Source organism: Carassius auratus, unplaced genomic scaffold (genome assembly GCF_003368295.1).
Source record: "Carassius auratus strain Wakin unplaced genomic scaffold, ASM336829v1 scaf_tig00216878, whole genome shotgun sequence".
Taxonomy (NCBI): Eukaryota; Metazoa; Chordata; class Actinopteri; order Cypriniformes; family Cyprinidae; genus Carassius; species Carassius auratus.
This window is the reverse complement of record NW_020528782.1, coordinates 283539-302612: the sequence shown is the minus strand read 5'-3', so window position 1 is coordinate 302612 and position 19074 is coordinate 283539. Positions and strand designations below refer to the sequence as shown.

The 19074-nt window shown below is 39.3% G+C and overlaps 1 protein-coding gene across 2 annotated transcripts; it reads left to right on the top strand.

Annotated features, from left to right (window-relative positions):
- The first annotated feature begins 601 nt into the window (after positions 1 to 601).
- Positions 602 to 9730, top strand: LOC113099177 (sialic acid-binding Ig-like lectin 14). 2 transcript variants are annotated; one of them, XM_026264268.1, is made up of 13 exons: positions 602 to 630; positions 2165 to 2224; positions 3020 to 3400; positions 3497 to 3793; positions 3911 to 4010; positions 4247 to 4285; positions 4805 to 4837; positions 4934 to 4981; positions 7096 to 7122; positions 7285 to 7326; positions 8090 to 8158; positions 8381 to 8399; positions 8571 to 9730. In XM_026264268.1, exons 2-13 carry the CDS (start codon positions 2185 to 2187, stop codon positions 8631 to 8633), a joined length of 1158 nt encoding a protein of 385 aa, XP_026120053.1. In that variant the 5' UTR covers positions 602 to 630; positions 2165 to 2184; the 3' UTR covers positions 8634 to 9730. The 2 variants fall into 2 exon arrangements, with proteins under 2 accessions (XP_026120053.1, XP_026120054.1); XM_026264269.1 differs by having other exon boundaries at positions 617 to 635.
- Positions 9731 to 19074: the final 9344 nt, after the last annotated feature.

The window sequence follows — 19074 nt, the reverse complement described above, 5'->3', positions numbered from 1 at the left end:
GCTGTATAATTAACAGAATTTTACTGTAAATGTACATTAAATGCTTTGTTAGATCTTTTACAGTTTTTCCCTGTATATAGTACGGGAACTTACTGTTAACCTATTATCAGTTTTTTTCCGTAGCGTTTTTACAAAATTTTACAGTTAAAATTACACTTATTTTTTACAGTGTAGTTTTAAGAGCTTAAAGTTTGAAGTTTTCAGTTTGAAATAGTTTAGTTTTAATTTAGCAGTTTTAAAAGATAACAAAAAAAAAAAAAAAAAAAAAAAAAAAAAAAAAACTGGTAAAGCCAGTTATTCAGCAAAATAACAATAATAATAATAATTAATTGTTATAATAATAATATTTATTATTTACATTGTTTATTTCATTGTTTCATATTCTCTTCATTTCAAAGTTTGTCAAGTCAAGTACACATTCATTGACTCTTAGATCTGAACTTATAAGCTCTGATGCTCTTCAGCACAGCATCCTCAAATACGAGAAATGAAAGAAGGGTCTTAATTCTCAGAGGTCTGTGGTATTAAACGTACTTCCTGTTGTTTTTTCAGGCAGTTTATATCTCTGGTTTGCATTAAAGTTCAGTCAGTCATTCAGTCAGTCAAGGCACGATAGTCACAATATAACAGGTAAGGTAAGCTCTCTTTCTTTTTAATACTTTATGTATTAATTATAATCATGCTAAAATAAACTGAAATTTTCCTGATAGTAAGGATATAGTATAATGCTAGTTAATGCACTAGTTAACATGAACTAACTATGAATTTACACATTTACTAATGCATCTCTTCACATTCACAGAATAAATAAATTATAATCTAGTTTAATTCATATAAGATGCATATTTATCATTCTTGCTTTCTCTTTAAAAATATTGTTTGCTCACATACATATTTCTAGAGAACAAAAAAAAAAAAAAATAATGATTTAAACAAAAATCAGACTTGCTCTCCCAAGGGAGGCCCATATCTATCTTTAACCTGCTCTTGAATGGTGTTAGACTTGTACAGACTGTCTGACTCATTAGATCTCATTGGTATTCTCTGGATTCACTTCACGTAATCACTGATTACTATTATTGTTATTCTTATATCAAAAATATCACTGGTCAAAATATTTTATTATCTACTGATTCCACTTGCATCATTACAATCAATAAATTATAATTCTTCAGTTCCAATTTTTATCTCCAGGGAACCTGTTTTCTTTTTTTTTTTTTTTTTTTTTTTTATGTATCATTGAGACACTATTGTAGTTTTTATTCATATTTTGAATTAGTTTAAAATAATGATAATAATAAAAAAATATGTTCCATAATTTTGAAGTTACCGTGATAATAGTAGAGTTTTTTTTTAATCATTTTAGTTTAGTTAGCAACTGTGAAATCTTGCAAAATAACAACTAACTGAAATAAGTTAAACCCCTTAACTGTCACTCACATTTTTGAACATAGACTTTGTAATGCACAATCCAAACTTAATTTTTATAATTCATGAATGAATTCTTTTTTTTAAATATGATATTGATGTACCATTTACATGATAATGCAATGTCTGATTTTAAAATGAGTTTTAAAGGATGAATTTTGAGATTTTAAGTTTTCAGTTGATATATAATTTCTAAAATGTGAATAAGAAAAAATCAACAAAGAAGTCTTTTTTTTTTAACAAAGGTCAAAACTCCTGTTAAGATGTAGATTTTTGAGGGTGCACTCTTGTCATAAATTAATCGATTACTTTTCCTACATAATTTTTAACAAAGAAACATTGGTAAAATACTGTATATATTTGGGAGTCTTAGACATTTCCAACGGTATACAGTATAGTTTGTCAAGATTAGATTAGATTTAATTGTAATATAGTGAAGTAAATATAGATGTCCCACAGAGGGGACGGGTGACAGTTAACATTAAATAAAAAAGGATATGATATATAATATTTGTATATAATTATATATAGTTCATAAGTGTATATTATTTATGTAGTAATATTATTTATTATTAGTTTTAGTTCACTATAGCGTCTCTGTTTAACTCTCAGGTTCAAGTATATAAACTCTATATAATTATCTGACAGGATGATTACTGTCTCTCCAGTGCTCTAGACAAAAATGATTGCAAGTGCAAATAAAATCAATATATGTATATATTTTTTTCATCTTCAGTTTCTAGAGTCCAGTCCATCATGGATGTGTGGGCAGGATTTTTTCTCTACTGGCTTCACAGTATGTTAAAGCTTTCTTTCCATTCATTATATGAATAAATTATTTCAACAACTTTAGAATGTTATTAGAAATATTTTTTTCTATTCCTTATTATTTCAATGAAAATGTTACAGTATCTCCTTTACAAGTTTTTTTATTTTTATTTTTATTATTATTATTATTATTTTATTAAAGAATATTTCACCCAGAAATGGAAATTTACTGTTAAATTACTCTCATTAACCCTCAGGCCATTCAATATTACATTTTTTTAGATGAACAGTAAAGAGGATTTATTTTGCAAGTCCATGGCTACCATCACTTTAGAATAAAAAAAGGCAGATACAAGAACAATAAATGAATCCCCTTAACTCCATGAGATTTATTGAGGTCTTATGAGGCAAAAGGATAATTTTGTATGAGAAACTGAACATTATTAACAACATTGTTACATAATCCAGTCTCAGGCAAATGGCCCCACAGGCTCACGCTCATTATGTACTGAACAGTACGTTTTGCATATGAATTTTTAAAAAAAGAAATCAAAATGTTCTTCTGTTTCTTTCTTCAATCAAAACAATCAAACTGATTTTTTTGCTTCATAAGACAAAGTGATTGTAGCTCTGGACTTGCATTTTATGAATCACTAAGTACCACTGGGTTCAACTAAAAATATATTTACTGTTGTAGTGAATGAAGAAAGTCACCTGCATCTTGTGTTGATTAGTAAATCAAAAGATTTTTTTTTATTTTTTGGGGGGGATGAAATATTAGAAATCAGAAATTTTCACTAATTTTAAACTTATTATTTTGCAGTTTTTTGCGCAGGCGTGTTTGCTGATGTCTGGAAGGTAACTGTAGAGCCTGAAATGCAGGCTCTGGTCTCTTCTTGTGTCGTGTTGCCCTGTTCATTCAAATACCCCGTTCAAGAACAGCCCTCTGATCGTATTAGAGCTATATGGCACATGAAGGACAAATGGGATGATATTATTTTTCACAAAGACTCTACGAAGGTTAAAGACAGTTTCAAGGGTCGTACAAACCTGATTGGTTCACTGGGTGGTTTCAACTGCTCCTTGGAGATTGATGAGGTCAAAAACCACGACAACGGGCCGTATTGTTTCAGGGTGGAATTAGAAACATCTAAAACAGACAAATACTCCTTTGTAAAAAACTGTGTGTCGATTAAAATGATCGGTAAGTTTGCTTTTGGGCTCTCAATCTGTGATCACAACAACTAAAGAGGACACAAAATAACTGCCCAAAATGTGAATCATTCCAAATCATTTACAGAGCAAGCATCAGAACCAGAGCTGCAGGCTGAGCAGTCTGTGCAGGAGGGTGAAACTGCAGTCTTCACATGCTCTGTCCGGCACACCTGTCCGTCCCACCAGCCCACTCTCACCTGGAACCACACTGGAAAAGTCATCAGGAGCTACAAGAACATTGGTCATGGAAACTGGGAAGCACAGTCTGTACTGACCTTTATCCCTCAAAAAGAGGACGATCACAGCACTGTCGCATGCACAGTCAAACACTACGGGAATGTCAAGGGAGAAATGACAGCGACTCACCGTATCTTTGTGAAAGGTATAACAATAAAACTATTCTGTGTAAATAATCTTTACATTAGTAGAAAATTATTTCTAGTTTATTATTATTATCATTATTGTTATTATTATTATTGTCATTATTTATTTTAACCAGAACAAGCAACTCTCAGTCACATCCTCATTCCAACCATCTCTGGTCTTGGAGCTGCTCTTTTGGTTGGAGTACTGTGTTTCCTCATTGTCAAGAGATACAAGTGAGTCTGGAACTAACTTATACATAGCATAAATATCAATTTATGTATATATATAAATATATAAAAAATATATTCTTAAAACTGTTTTACACTGTGAATGAAAACGATGTACAAATTAATAATTTCTGTTAAAATACGTCACTTGTATGTGAGAATTTGAGAATGCATTATGACATTCTTGTATGTTTCAGTGATTTTACTTATTAATTTATTTTTATGTCTTAAATTATTTCCAGGAAGCGCATTGCAGATCTCGAATCCAGAAATGAGAATGGGTGAGCATTACCAACGGTTCTACCTCGGAACATTATTGTTCCTCAGTCTGACTTTTAAATTCTTTTAAAATGAGGCTTTCTTGAGTCAATGTCGGTGAACTTTGATACACCAGGAAATTTATATATCATCACAACTTATTATTTTTTTTTATAGAAAATTAATATAAGATACAAAGGAAAGAAATATTGAATTCATTGGTTAATTAATACCTGTTACAATAGAGCAAAATGTATTAGTATATTATTTTTCTGTTATAAAAATAGATAAAGACAGATATTAAACTATGTTCTATGGTGGTGTGCTATTTTGAACGGGGTGGAGAGGGGAAGTACATTGTTTAAAGATGCTTCCTGCTGATAAAAGCACACAGATCTCTTTTCAATATCTAATAACACAGTTCCTAATTAAAATAGTTAAAACACAACAATAAAACATGACAATAAGACACTGTACGTTTACAATGTGACTTAAAGTAAAATTCATCATTATTGTTTTACTAAGTCTTAAATGTTTTTTAGAATGTGGGGTCGACTATCAAGACTGTCTCGCAGGTAAACAGTTTATATATGATTATTTTTAAACTGCATTGCATTGAGTAGCCTCCATCAGTTATGAATGATCTTGTCATCTTGTCATGTGATCACCAGGTTTCGTCCAGGTGACAGTAGCAGTGTTCCTGGTGGCAGAGAGCAGAGGCAAGTACACCACAGCTTCTAATTTGTTCTTCTGCAAAAAAAAAAAAAAAAAAAAAAGAAAGAAAAGAAAAAGAAAAAGAAAAAGAAAAAACTGGTTATAACAGATCCTCTCAAAATTCAAAATCAAAAGATCAAAAATACTGAATCTATGGCATGTTTTGAGTTTTAGTTATGGTTGTTTTATACAAAGACATAGTTATGTGTTATGTTTAAAAATATAAAAGGGATGTGAAGGTGCAGGACACACTAATTATTTGAGATTAATCTGTTCAGAAATTTCAGAAGCCACAAATTTGTGTATACAACTTTTGAGTTGTTCTGATGACAGGTGGCTTTAGAGAGAGTGAGTGATAATGTAATGTGTAATGTAATATTGATCAAATGTTATTACAATTATTTGCTTTTAATGTTGACATGTTGTAATTTTCAAAAGTAATAGCGCTTAAAATTTAAAGGGCTAGTTCACCCAAAAATGAAAAAAATGCCTTGAAGTCATCCTAGGTGTATATGACTTTCTTTTTTCATGCGAATCCAGTCAGAGTTATTTAAAATACTTGTCTTAGATATTTCAAGCAGTTTGATGCCACTCAGGGTGTTGCACTGCATTGGTCCATGGGAAGTTTAATAGAAAGCACATCCATTAAAAACCAAAGTGTCTAACATGGCTCCGGGGGGTTGGGGGGCTGAACAAGGACAAGGGCCTCCCGTAGAGAATTGATATGTTTCTGGGAGAAAAATATCCCTATTCAAAACATAATAATCACGTTAATCTAGCTTGCCCTCACTGTTGTAAAATGGAAGCAGTTCTGAGGGAATGACGGATGAGGTCAGCACTGTGCATGCGAAGGTGAGTGCCGTGAAAACCAACATTGGTTAACAGGAGCAAAAGTTTCCTTACTTTAGCAAAGGAAAACAAGTCTCCTATTGGCTTATATCGTCCTCCTCCAACATTCCTCTTTACAAATCCTCGTTTTGAGCTTCTATGTTTTAATCTCTCCGCTGTTTTTGTGTGTGCGTCACTTCTGCGTAAAGCTGACCTCATATGTCATTCACCAGGAACTGCTTCATTTACAACTGTGAGCGCAAACTAGATTCAAGTGATTATTACATTTTGAATATGGATTTTTTTTTTTTTACAAAAACTCATCAATTCACTACAGAAATCCTTTGTTCACACCTCAGAGCTGTGCTAGACACTTTTTTCTTTTAATGGATGAGCTTTTTATTAAACTTCTCATTGACCAATGCAGTGCAACCCCTGCTGGGTGGCATCAAACAGCTTGAAAGATCAAAGATATATATATATATATATATATATATATATATATATATATATATATATATATATATATTTTTTTTTTTTTTTTTTTTTTTTTTTTTTAATTACTCCAATTGGATTTGTCTGAAAGAAGAAAGTCATATGCACCTAGGACGACTTCAGGGTGACTGATTTATGGCTTAATTTTCATTTTTTGGGTGAACTAACTCTTTAATATTATATCCCATGTCTGTAGAATTAATCTATTTCTAGTAAATGTAATTTTATTATGAACATAGTGTTTATATCTGTGTGCAAAAGATTGTTTTATCATTAAATTTGGCATACAAACAGTTAAAAGCTGTTGCAGTAACACTTTATTTGAGGGTATCTTAATTAGTTGCTTTTAAGCATGCATATAACTAGAATATTAGCCATTTATTAGTCCTTATGAAGCACATATTTATGCCTCATTCCACATGACCTTATTATACATCCCTAATCCTACCCAATACCTAAACTTAACAACTACCTTACTAACTATTAATGTGTTCCCTGTTCTAAACTGTTACCCGTGCTGCTTACAGTATTTTTAGTTATTGAAAAAGTCTCCCCAGTGCTGTTCTAAAGAAGTCTATATACAGCACAGAATACAGCATTAGTTTTTAAATAGATATAGAAATGTTTCACTACTGTTTCACAAGCTGTTAAATTAACACTTTTCGATGTCTATCATTGTAGCTGTGCGTGGTAGCTGTCAAACATTAATCTGTAAATGATGATATGACTAGATAAAATATAAAAATGCATATTTTTTTTCTTTATTTGCATTTTTCTGTTCCTCTTTTCGATTTAGGAGGTCTATTTGGAGTCGATTTTCAAGGTACCCACATACTGTCAATGTTTCCAATGCCTTATATATATATATATATATATATATATATATATATATATATATATATATATATATATATATAACTGAAATCAGTTGTCATGGAAATATATATTTAGCTTATCATGAAGTCTAATATTTATTATTTTCAAGGAGAGCTCAAGGGCATCAAATTGACAGGAATTTTGACAACAAGTAAGTTTCTCCATAATTATTATAGATGACTATTTGTAAATGATATACATTTTTTCAAGAATTATTTACCAGATTTGATTTACCATAGTATTATTTGTTAATAAAAATGAGGTCTGGTGCCAATAAATGTTTTTGTGAATGTTGTGTAAAACGGTAAAGCAATGTAATGGGTTCGCTTCTCAGAGAAGAATGCTCTGCCTTTAACTCATCCAAAGTGCACAATCACAGCAGTGAACACACACAAACCGTGAACACACACCCAGAGCAGTAGGCATCTATTTATGCTGTGGCGCCCGGGGAGCAGTTGGGGGTTCGGTGCCTTGCTCAAGGTCACCTAAGTCATGGTATTGCTGGACAAAGACTCAAACCCACAACCCTAGCGATAGGAGTCATACTCTCTAACCACTAGGCCATGACTACCCTCCCCCCCACCCCCCAAAAAAGCATAAACTAATGAAATGGTATATAAAGGAAATGTGTGTATATATATATATATATATATATAGATAGATAGATAGATAGATAGATAGATAGATAGATAGATATTTATTTATTTATTTATTTATTTATTTATTTATTTATTCATTCATTCATTCATTCATTCATTCATTCATTCATTCATTCATTCATTCATTCATTCATTCATTCATTCATTCATTCATTTATAAACTTCCTTCTTTTTTGGTTATGGATAGTTACTTCAGTATACCCAAGTATTTTTTGTCATTCCTGGAGTATGACAGAGGTTTCTGAATCTTAACAGGGCAAACAACGTATGTACAGTGTCAGGAAACAAGCCTTTCTCCAAAACTCGAATGCCATCACCAAAGAGGTATGAAGCATCTCTTACTTATTGGAAAGAATCATGGCATTGAATGACTCATATTTGTACTCAGTACTCAAATATTCTCTTTAATACAACAGTCCAGTATCTTGTTTAAATTGATTTTTATCAGCATTTTATTTTTATTTTATTTTTTTAAACACCCAACTGCTGTGATCAATGTATTTATTAATTTTTTTTACAAATTCCTTTTCACATGATTCACCGCAGTGGGGCCAAATCATATTCTGTGAGTACATACTTTATCATAACCATTCCATTACTAATCTTTTTAGTATTGTTAATATCTGTTGTTTTACTGCTTGATTTCTTCTTGGTCATACATTTAATCTCATTACTCTTAACTGTAATATGTTAAGTCCTATTAAATCTGATTTCTGTATCTCTCTTCTCCATTAAGGAACCCAGTTACGATGATGATTACACCAATACAGCAGACCTCAACTTATATGGAAATATCTGATGAATATGACACATTTTAGATGAACACAGTAGACTTGACATCAGGGGAGGAACCTGTTGTATAACTGAGTGTTGGATTTTTTACTTTTTTTTTTACTTTCATTTTTATGATGCTTTCATTGCAAAGTTATAACAATTTACATAATAGTTATATATAGTGCTTACATACTTTTTAATATGTGAGAAACATTGGAACTTTTAGCTGAACTTAGGATGAAAGTTAAAGGTATCACCTAATTTCCAGTTGGTCTTTTGATATATCACAACCCAGTGAACTATAAAAACATCCTGTAAGTTTCAGAACTTAAAACTTTCTCATTAGTTCAAAAACAGCTCTTATTGAAACATCATATAGTGCAAGGAAAGATCGCCTCTGCAGAAGATCAATGGCAGTTTCTATATTATTGCCTCTTTACATCCATGTAGTAAGAGAAGAGGAAAGGCTAGAGAGATGAATACACAAGATTACTCCAATAAAACCATAGAGAGATGCCTTTGTGGATTACACGATGCTGTGTAGTGTTAGTTGTGGGAAAAAAAAGTTTTATTTTATGTTATGTATTTTATAAACTTCTGTGTGATTCTAACAGCGTATTTAGCCAATCATACCAGTGAGCATTTATTTGAATGTCTTGAATGTCTATAGAAACAGAATGCTCTACAATAGCCTATTATTCTAAATTGTTTGTTTTTTTCTTGCTAACAAAATAAGTAGACCCTATGGAAGCCTTTTTCCGCTAATAAATGAACAAATGTAAAACAAGGTAATTGCACCTCTTTTATTTCAGAATTGTGCGATGTAAACTTGATAAAAACTTGAAATTGTGAGTTATAAAGTCAAAATTGTGAGTATAAACTCTTTAAATCACGCAATTCTGACTTTATAACTTGCAATTGCTTTATAACTTGCAATTGCTCAAAATTACCTTGTTTTATTTTTTATTCAGTGACAGAAATTGGCTTCCATATAGACCTAAATGAACTTTATTAAATAATAATTAATAGTTCATGACACATATCGTATTTTTTATTGTAATTTTATTTTTATTTTAAAAAAAAAAATTTTTATAACATCTTTACATTTAATTTGTACCATGTAGTCTAAAGGTTTAATAAAGCATGATTCAAAATATTCACTGTTACTCCTTGTCGTGTGGATTTCTCTTTCTCTTTCAATTTCACATCTTCGGTTCATTTGGTTCGAACCAAAGGCAAACAATTATACATTGTAGCATTTTTCAGCTTTTTTGCTTCCTTTTCACACCACACTGATTGCTTTGGTCCGAACCAGTTGAAACGAACCAAAATGCAGTCACATGACAACATCCACATCACTTATTGGCCATGTCGTATTTCCTAAACTGCTTTTCGATTGGTCAGAATTTATGTGTGGGAATATTCCAACATAAGAGACAAGGCTGGCAAACAACACGGAGACAACACAACTATGGAGAGACTGCGCGGGCTGGTTTTGTCCTTGGCCATAATCTAGTACATTGTTCGTATACACCACAATATGCAAACAATACATTTCTATAATGAAGTGCGGATGCGGCTTGAAAACAATGTTCTAATGCACTGCAAACGGCGAGTGGGCATCACTCGTAACTTCAAACGGGGGTGTGCATTAATTCTTCTTAACTCTGACATATTCTGTGATGGATATTGAAGAGAGAGAGAGGACTCAAATGCAAGGGCAAAATGACAGTCTTTAATTAAACAAGGGAAAGCCACAGGTAAATCCAACCAAGGAGTACAAACGATGAGAACCGAGGAAGACCCGAAGGCTGGGTATAAATAACACAGGTAACCTCTGTGGCTGGAATGACCAGCAGGCTGGTGAGGCGGAGGCTAGACCGGGCTCAGGGGAGAACCGGAGATCGGAGCTCGCAGAGTGGGGAGGCCGCAGCGTTGGACAGCAGGTAAGGTTCTGTGGGGTGCAAATGGTGAGCACAGAGAAGTACGGGCAGAGATAGCAGTAAACTAACCCAACAACGATTATACAGGACACGACAGGACAAGACCAACTTCTAGTGAAGACGCCAAAGACAACAGCCTCATACGGAAGTAACAATCTGACAAAGAGACACGAGAACGAGAGGGTAGAAGTAGCCCAAATAACAAGGCAAGATGAGAACCAGGTGGAGGGGAAATTATCTTAATGAGAAGTGAAGTCAGCTGTGACACAGAAGCGAAGAGCGAGGGAGACGGGAGGGGAGAAACCAGCAGGGGGAGACAGAGAGAGAAAAAGAGAGAGATAGAGACAGGATCATGACAAGACCATGACAGTACCCTCTCCTCAAAGAGCGCCTCCCGGCGCTCCAGCGGGGAAATGCTGGCGAGACCGGAGGAAATCATCAATGAGCGAGGGGTCCAGGATATCCTTAGGGGAGACCCAACTCCTCTCCTCAGGACCATACCCCTCCCAATCGACTAAATATTGGTGACCACGACCCCGACGCCGCCTATCTATGATCCTGCGGACGGTGTAGACCGGGGACTCTTCGATACGAACGGCAGAGAAAGAAGTGGGGGGGGAGCGGGAGACCGGTTTAATGCAGGAGACGTGAAACACCGGGTGAACACGACGAAGATTCTGCGGCAACCGGAGTTTGACGGCGACAGGGTTAACGATCTTGATAATGCGGAACGGTCCGATGAAGCGGGGGGCCAGTTTACGGGAGTCAGACTGGAGGGGTAAATTAGATGTAGAAAGCCAAACCTTCTGACCCGTGACATAGCGAGGACTTTTGACACGCGATCTATTAGCAGCCACGCACATGCGTCTCTTAGAACGACATAGAGCAGATCTCACCCTCTTCCAGGTTCGCTTACAGCGACTGATAAAGGTCTGAACGGACGGGCAGTAAGAATCGGTCTCTTGGGATGAAAATAAGGGTGGTTGATAGCCGAGGCAACATTGAAAGGGAGAGATACCAGAGGCCGAGGAAGGGAGGGAATTATGAGCATACTCAGCCCAGGAAAGCTGTTCGGCCCAAGACGAGGGATTGCGAAAGGCTAGACTGCGGAGCATACGGGCAAATATCTGATTGGCTCGCTCGGCCTGGCCATTAGTCTGTGGGTGAAAACCCGAGGAAAGGCTAGCAGTGGCACCTATGAGACGGCAAAATTCTCTCCAACACTGCGAGGCGAATTGCGGACCCCTATCGGATACGACGTCGGTGGGCAACCCATGAAACTTAAACACATTATCAATCATAATCTGGCCCGTTTCCTTAGCAGAGGGCAGTTTGGTAAGGGGAATGAAGTGCGCCGATTTAGAAAAGCGGTCGACTACCGTCAGGATGACCGTCTTACCGGCCGAGGGCGGAAGACCGGTGATAAAGTCGAGAGCGATATGGGACCACGGGCGAGAGGGAACAGGTAGCGGCCGGAGGAGACCAGCAGGTGGGGAATTGCCCGCCTTGGTCTGGGCACAAACAGAGCAGGCGGCGATAAAACGGCGCGCATCACGTTCTAAAGAGGGCCACCAGAAACGCTGGCGGATAAATGCGATAGTACCTCGAACACCGGGATGAACCGCTAGTCTAGAGGAATGGGCCCATTGAAGAACTGCTAATCGTGTGGGAACTGGGACAAAGAGGCTGCCCCTAGGGCAGTTACGGGGAGTAGCGACGTGAAAGAGTGCGCGCTTAACCTGTTTCTCGACTCCCCAGACCGTAGCCCCCACCACCCGACCGGGAGGAATAATCGCCTCTTGGGGGGTGTGGCCGATCGAGGGATCGAAAAGTCGAGACAACGCGTCCGGCTTACCATTCTTAGAGCCCGGACGGTATGAAATGACAAAATCAAAACACGTAAAGAAAAGGGCCCAACGAGCCTGACGCGAGTTCAATCTCTTGGCGGAGCGAATGTATTCTAAATTGCGATGATCAGTCAAAACAATGAAAGGGATAGAGGAACCCTCTAACCACTGCCGCCACTCACCCAATGCCAAGCGGATGGCTAGGAGCTCACGATTCCCGACATCGTAATTACGTTCCGCGGGGGAGAGGCGGTGTGAGAAGTACGCGCAAGGGTGTATCTTATTATCCGACGCCGACCGCTGGGAAAGAACGGCTCCCACCCCTACCTCGGAGGCGTCGACCTCAACGATAAACTGTCTTGAGCGATCTGGAGTGAGGAGGATGGGCGCGGACGTAAAAAGGGTCTTTAGCCAGTCAAACGCCTCCTGCGCAGAACCGGACCAACCGAAACGAGACTTAACCCAAGTGAGGGCGGTGAGTGGCGCAGCCACCTGGCTGAAGTTGCGTATAAAGCGGCGATAGAAATTAGCAAAACCGAGAAAGCGCTGTAGCGAGACACGAGAATCAGTGACGGGCCAATCGAGCACGGCCTGGACCTTGGTAGGGTCCATACTGATCCCCTCTGCTGAGATAACGGAGCCTAGAAACATTATAGACGAAGCATGAAAGGAGCACTTCTCGGCCTTAACAAAGAGTCGATTCTCAAGCAAACGTTGGAGAACGCGGCGAACGTGCTGCACGTGAATCTGGAGAGAGGGCGAAAAAATCAAAATGTCATCGAGATAGACAAAAACGAATAAATTGAGCATATCCCGAAGGACGTCATTGATCAGAGCTTGAAAGACAGCGGGGGCGTTAACCAATCCGAAGGGAAGTACCCTATACTCGAAGTGGCCGAGGGGCGTGTTAAAGGCGGTCTTCCACTCGTCCCCCTCCCGAATGCGTACGAGATGGTAAGCGTTATGTAGGTCGAGCTTGGTAAAGACTTTTGCCCCCTGCAGGATATCAAAGGCTGAGGACATTCTTTACAGTGATGTCGTTCAGCCCCCGATAATCTATGCATGGGCGCAAAGAGCCGTCTTTCTTCTTAACAAAAAAGAATCCGGCGCCGGCAGGCGACGAGGAAGGAACGATTGTGCCGGCGCTGAGGGACTCAGATAAATAATTCTCTAAAGCCTCCCGTTCGGGAGCGGAAAGAGAGTAGAGCCTACCCCGGGGGGGCGTGGTCCCCGGGCGGAGATCAATAGCGCAGTCATACGGGCGATGGGGCGGAAGAGACATGGCTCGAGAACGACTGAAAACCCCCCGCAAATCGTGATACTCCTCCGGTACCCCAGTCAGATCTCCCGTCTCCTCCTGCAACACAGAAACAGAAGACACGGGGGGAACAGCCGAGGCTAAACACTTAACATGACATGACAACTTCCAGGACAAAACAGACCCCTTAGCCCAGTCAATGTGTGGATTGTGAAGTTCTAACCAAGGGTGCCCCAGTACTAAAGGAGAAAAGGAGACTGAAAAATAAAAAAGGAAATTGTCTCTTTATGGTTGCCAGAGATGGTCAGAGTTAATGGGATAGTCTGTTTCTGTACCCTAGGTAGGGCGCTGCCATCAAGGGCAAATAAAAGGGTGGAGTCTCTTAGCGGTGTGAGCGGAATACCTTGTTGGAGCGCCCACTTCTCATCCACAAAGTTTCCCTCGGCCCCAGAATCGATCAAGGCCGCACAGGAGGCTGACGACCCCGCCCACTGGAGATGCGATGGAAGTGTCGTGCAGGAAGTGGAAGGGATAGTCTTAGTGGTAGCGCTCGCCAGTAACCCTCCTCCTACTGGCGAGCGTTGGCCTTTTACCGGACAGGAAGACACAGAGTGAGAGGCACTAGCACAGTACATACAGAGGCGGTTATGAATCCTCCTCTGACGCTCCTTAGATGAGATACGCAGGCCACCCAGCTGCATGGGTTCAGGTTCAGAGTGGGAGGGGCTGACACGAGGCGGCGAGAAAAGACTCTCCTCCAGGCGATGAGTACGACGGCGTTGATCAAACCGTCTCTCCACACGGATGGCCAGGTCGATAAGGTCGTCGAGCCGGGCAGGGATCTCACGGACGGGCTGGAGCGAGAAGACCACCTCGCACTGAGTAAGAAAAGCGCGGCACTGTGTTGGCTCACCCGAATAGGCCGGAGGATTATTTATCCGAGGCTCCGTCTGAACAGGAGGAAAATGAGAGGCGGACGGCTGGAGACGGAGGTTGTGAAACTGGTTGGGCGGCCAAAGAACCGACGGCGTGTCGGGTAGCGGAGATGTCCTCGTCATGCTTCCCGAGGAGGACGTCCTGGTGCTCAACGGCGGTCTGGAACAGGCTGCCACTCGCTGAGTCCATCATATTGGTCAGATTGTTCTGTGATGGATATTGAAGAGAGAGAGAGGACTCAAATGCAAGGGCAAAATGACAGTCTTTAATTAAACAAGGGAAAGCCACAGGTAAATCCAACCAAGGAGTACAAACGATGAGAACCGAGGAAGACCCGAAGGCTGGATATAAATAACACAGGTAACCTCTGTGGCTGGAATGACCAGCAGGCTGGTGAGGCGGAGGCTAGACCGGGCTCAGGGGAGAACCGGAGATCGGAGCTCGCAGAGTGGGGAGGCCGCAGCGTTGGACAGCAGGTAAGGTTCTGTGGGGTGCAAATGGTGAGCACAGAGAAGTACGGGCAGAGATAGCAGTAAACTAACCCAACAACGATTATACAGGACACGACAGGACAAGACCAACTTCTAGTGAAGACGCCAAAGACAACAGCCTCATACGGAAGTAACAATCTGACAAAGAGACACGAGAACGAGAGGGTAGAAGTAGCCCAAATAACAAGGCAAGATGAGAACCAGGTGGAGGGGAAATTATCTTAATGAGAAGTGAAGTCAGCTGTGACACAGAAGCGAAGAGCGAGGGAGACGGGAGGGGAGAAACCAGCAGGGGGAGACAGAGAGAGAAAAAGAGAGAGATAGAGACAGGATCATGACAAGACCATGACATATTCATGGTTATCTGACCAAATTTCTATGAGGCTCCGCACCTCCTCACTACTCCAAGTTTGTCCACGAGCTGCCATGCTAAAGTGCAAACTGTCCATAGACAGTAAAAGAAATGGACACAGAGACCCCATTGGAACTCAATTGAGACAAGTGAAGCCCATTTTTAGCGTTTTTTAGCACTTCCGTTTCTGACGCGCAGACTCAAACTAAGCTTGATGACGTCAGCAACCTGTCTGACAGATGTAAATCTTCTAGTAGCTGTGCGTGCAAACTGCCATCGTTAATCTTGCAGAGACGGCGAGCTTGAGCGGGGAGTTCTTTGGCGTGAGTGAGCAGGAGTAAGTATTCGGATTATTTTGTATAGTATTTTAAAGGTGCCATATGCAGAAATTGAGGTAAAAATATCCATAACATGACCTACACGCATCAAAAGAATGAGAAGAAATAAGGGCGATGATGTCATTAAAAAAATGTCAAGTTATAGTGCTGCAGAGATATCAACCTTAATTAGCATTAGCATTACTAGCCCCGGCCCGACAGGTGTTGTAATACCAGTTTCGACCATGGGAGGCGGTATGCGGGCAACATAACCAACCTGCAATACACGAATAACTCGCACGGCTTGTGGGCGTGTACTTGAACCTGATGTCAATCGTGTGGAAAGTACAGCCCAGTACTACTTCATTTCAGTTCAGGGAAGAAAGAGAAATGATGTCTCAAGCCCTTGGCAAGAGACCCCTACCACCACCACCCGCTTACAGGGAAACAACCGCGCTCGGAATCACAAATCAAATCCGATAAGAAAAGGAGCCGACCCAGAGTAAACATCGGCACTGTTTTCAATCGCTGGAGACAACTGATGGACCATAAAGAAATGAAGCTCGACTCCGAACTTGCAACATGTCTAACAGTAAGTTAGATGCTGTTAGTATTTCGCTAGAAGTTTGTTTTATGTGTTTGTGTATTTGTTTTCGGGAAGTTATAACATAGCAATGTATCAAAGGCTGTTAGATAAACGTGCTAATGTTAGCGATGGCTAACCGTAGCTGCATTTGATAATTAGCTAGCTGTAACTTAACTTTACCCATTTTATTATATCATAACTAACCTGCTCTGTCTAGTATGTTGGTCTCCGTGTCCTGTTTGCTTCGTGGTTTTTCTGTGCGTGAAAAAAATTGATGTGTGGCGTGAAAGCGTATGAAAAGAGTCAAAAACGCTGAATGCTTGAGAGTTGGCACATTATTTCCCAAGCAGAATAAAGGACAGGTTGATTATTGCTGTTTAGCGTTTGTATTAATCTATGATGTGTCCCTGTTTGCGTACAGGGACATAAAAAATAAATTAAAAGTGATACGTGGACCAAGGTGTCTGAGATTGTTCATTTTAAGTAAAGGATCCTAATATTTCGTCCACAACAATATTTAATGAGGTTAACTTATTACTCCTTGTGGTTAGTCTGCACGAGATCAACAAGCTTGTTTGCTTTGCGGCCGCTTTAAATACAAAATAAGCATTCGATCTACGTGACAGCGTCTGAGCGCTCACAAATCGTTCTGCAGCGTCGTGAGCAGAGCGGCAAGAGCGATTTTTGACGCTCTAGACGCCGGCGGTGTGAACGCACATATAGGCTTCGGCTATGGCTGTAGTGTTGTTGTGAAGGTAGGGGCGGAGCATAGAGATTATGCCGTTTCTCGTTTGTTACTCTAGAGTAGACCAATTCACTTTATTGAGGCATACTGCCCCCATCTGTTATGGAATGTGGAGTATGACTTGATTTTTTTTGCCAAACATTACAGATGGCACCTTTAAAATGTAACGCCAGTTCGCCACATTAAGTTAATTGCCTGCGAGCTTCTCCTCCTGTCTGTACGGTAATGCGACAGAGAGTCGCGTGGTTATGACGCAGTCTTTAGCCTATTTTTACAAAAACTGTTTGTACGGGGCCATAATGTAACATAGAAAGGTACTGGAGCCCTTTATACATTGTCGTGTATCTTTAGAAATAAATAATGGACAAAAAAAGTCTTTAAACGCCTCAGATGTAAAGTTATTCGCTGTCAAAGTGACGCCAAAATGAATGGGAGTCAATGGGAATGCTAACGCAAGTGAAGTTCTGCTACAAGATGGCGGCACCCGGCCGGGTGGTTATCAACAACAAACACTTCCTCATCCCATAATGCACAGCGCAGCTTACTACTGCAGCTGGTTTAGTCCAAAAATGATCAGTACTTTTTGCAGTTGGGTCAGATCGCGTTCTCACCACAAACAAACCGCTCCAGAGTTCGTTTGAAAGTGTACCGAGACCACCACTTCAAGCAGGTCTCGGTACGCTTGTTTGGTCCACTTTTGGTGTGCACCCGAGTGCATGGAAGGACTTAGGGTCACTGAGTCTGTACATGGTCAGGTCTTTTCTTAGTTTAGAGTCTACTACTGTGTTTAGGCATTTTGGCAATTTATATTCTGTTTAGAGACATATAGCATTCTAATTTACTTTGCTGAGCTTTTGTTTCTGTCCAATGTTTCAGATATTTCTATTTCTGTGTTTTAATGATTTGATTTAGTCTAGCTGGGGTTTTGGATTGTCAAATCAGTTCTGAGACCAGCTGGCTGAGGGGGCTTTTCTCTGGGTTCAGTTCTTGGTAGCAGGGGCGTAAGCTATAAATATGTGTATATGTTTTTGTAATTTCGGACACACCTGCAACGTCATACCATTGATATAACCTAAGTAAAATAAATAGGCTACATTAGAAAACTGCCCACTTTCAAGGACGCGCATCTAATACATGGGCGGAATGTAGTCGTACACCAGAGAAGCGCCGCTCCACATTTAGAACAACTCACATGTATTGCACCCAATTCAAGAAAGTAGTCCAAAACAGAATAAGTTTACTTCAGGAATTAACAAAGTTGCATCGAGTTTGAATTACGGTTATTGACAACAGAGTAAAGGGAAAGAGAAAGCGCAATCTTTGGCTATTATTAGCTCCCTATGCCTAGAGTACGTACAGAAAAAGGTTGTCCGGAAAGATTCACAATATCTTCCAGCCTATGATAAAGTCATTATGAACATTAAAAATAATTTGGAACAAATAGGATTTTATGATAAAATATGTAGCCTAAGTGGCACTCTGTGGTGCAGATTTGGAACAGTAGCCTATATCCTTAGGCGGCGAGAAAAGTCTTTAACCTTAAATTAATGTTGTTCAACTGAATGTACAAATCAAACTGTTAGCTGAAATATCCATAAAATAAAAAACAACAACACTGAAATAGCGTGCTGTTTATCGTTCAATAAGATCCGCAAGAAAGTTTTTGTTACTACAGCAACAACGTGTCCTTTCAGAATCGTCCTGGGTCCAATAGAGCATCACAGTCCCGCCCACAGCTGGAGCCGGAAGTAAAAATTCAATGCAATTTCTGCATTGACATTTGGGAAATAAGCCATAAAAACGTAACCATGCATGGTAGACTTAAAAACAGCTACGGCTGTACTAAGAGATAGTATATGCTTATATAAATGCCAAAAGTTAATGGGGAACTAACCTTGTTTTGAGATAAATGCCTTTTATTCACGATGTCTTGGATAAGTACTTCATTACCCACAATCCTGAACAATCCCACAATCCCACGGTGTTGCATC

Excerpts from the sequence above, each read along its gene's own strand:
- LOC113099177 (XM_026264268.1), top strand. The coding sequence starts at position 2,185 with ATGGATGTGTGGGCAGGATTTTTTCTCTACTGGCTTCACA. Across the intron at positions 4,286-4,804 it reads GAATCCAGAAATGAGAATGG|AATGTGGGGTCGACTATCAA; the intron begins GTGAGCATTACC and ends AATGTTTTTTAG. Across the intron at positions 4,982-7,095 it reads CCTGGTGGCAGAGAGCAGAG|GAGGTCTATTTGGAGTCGAT; the intron begins GCAAGTACACCA and ends TTTTCGATTTAG.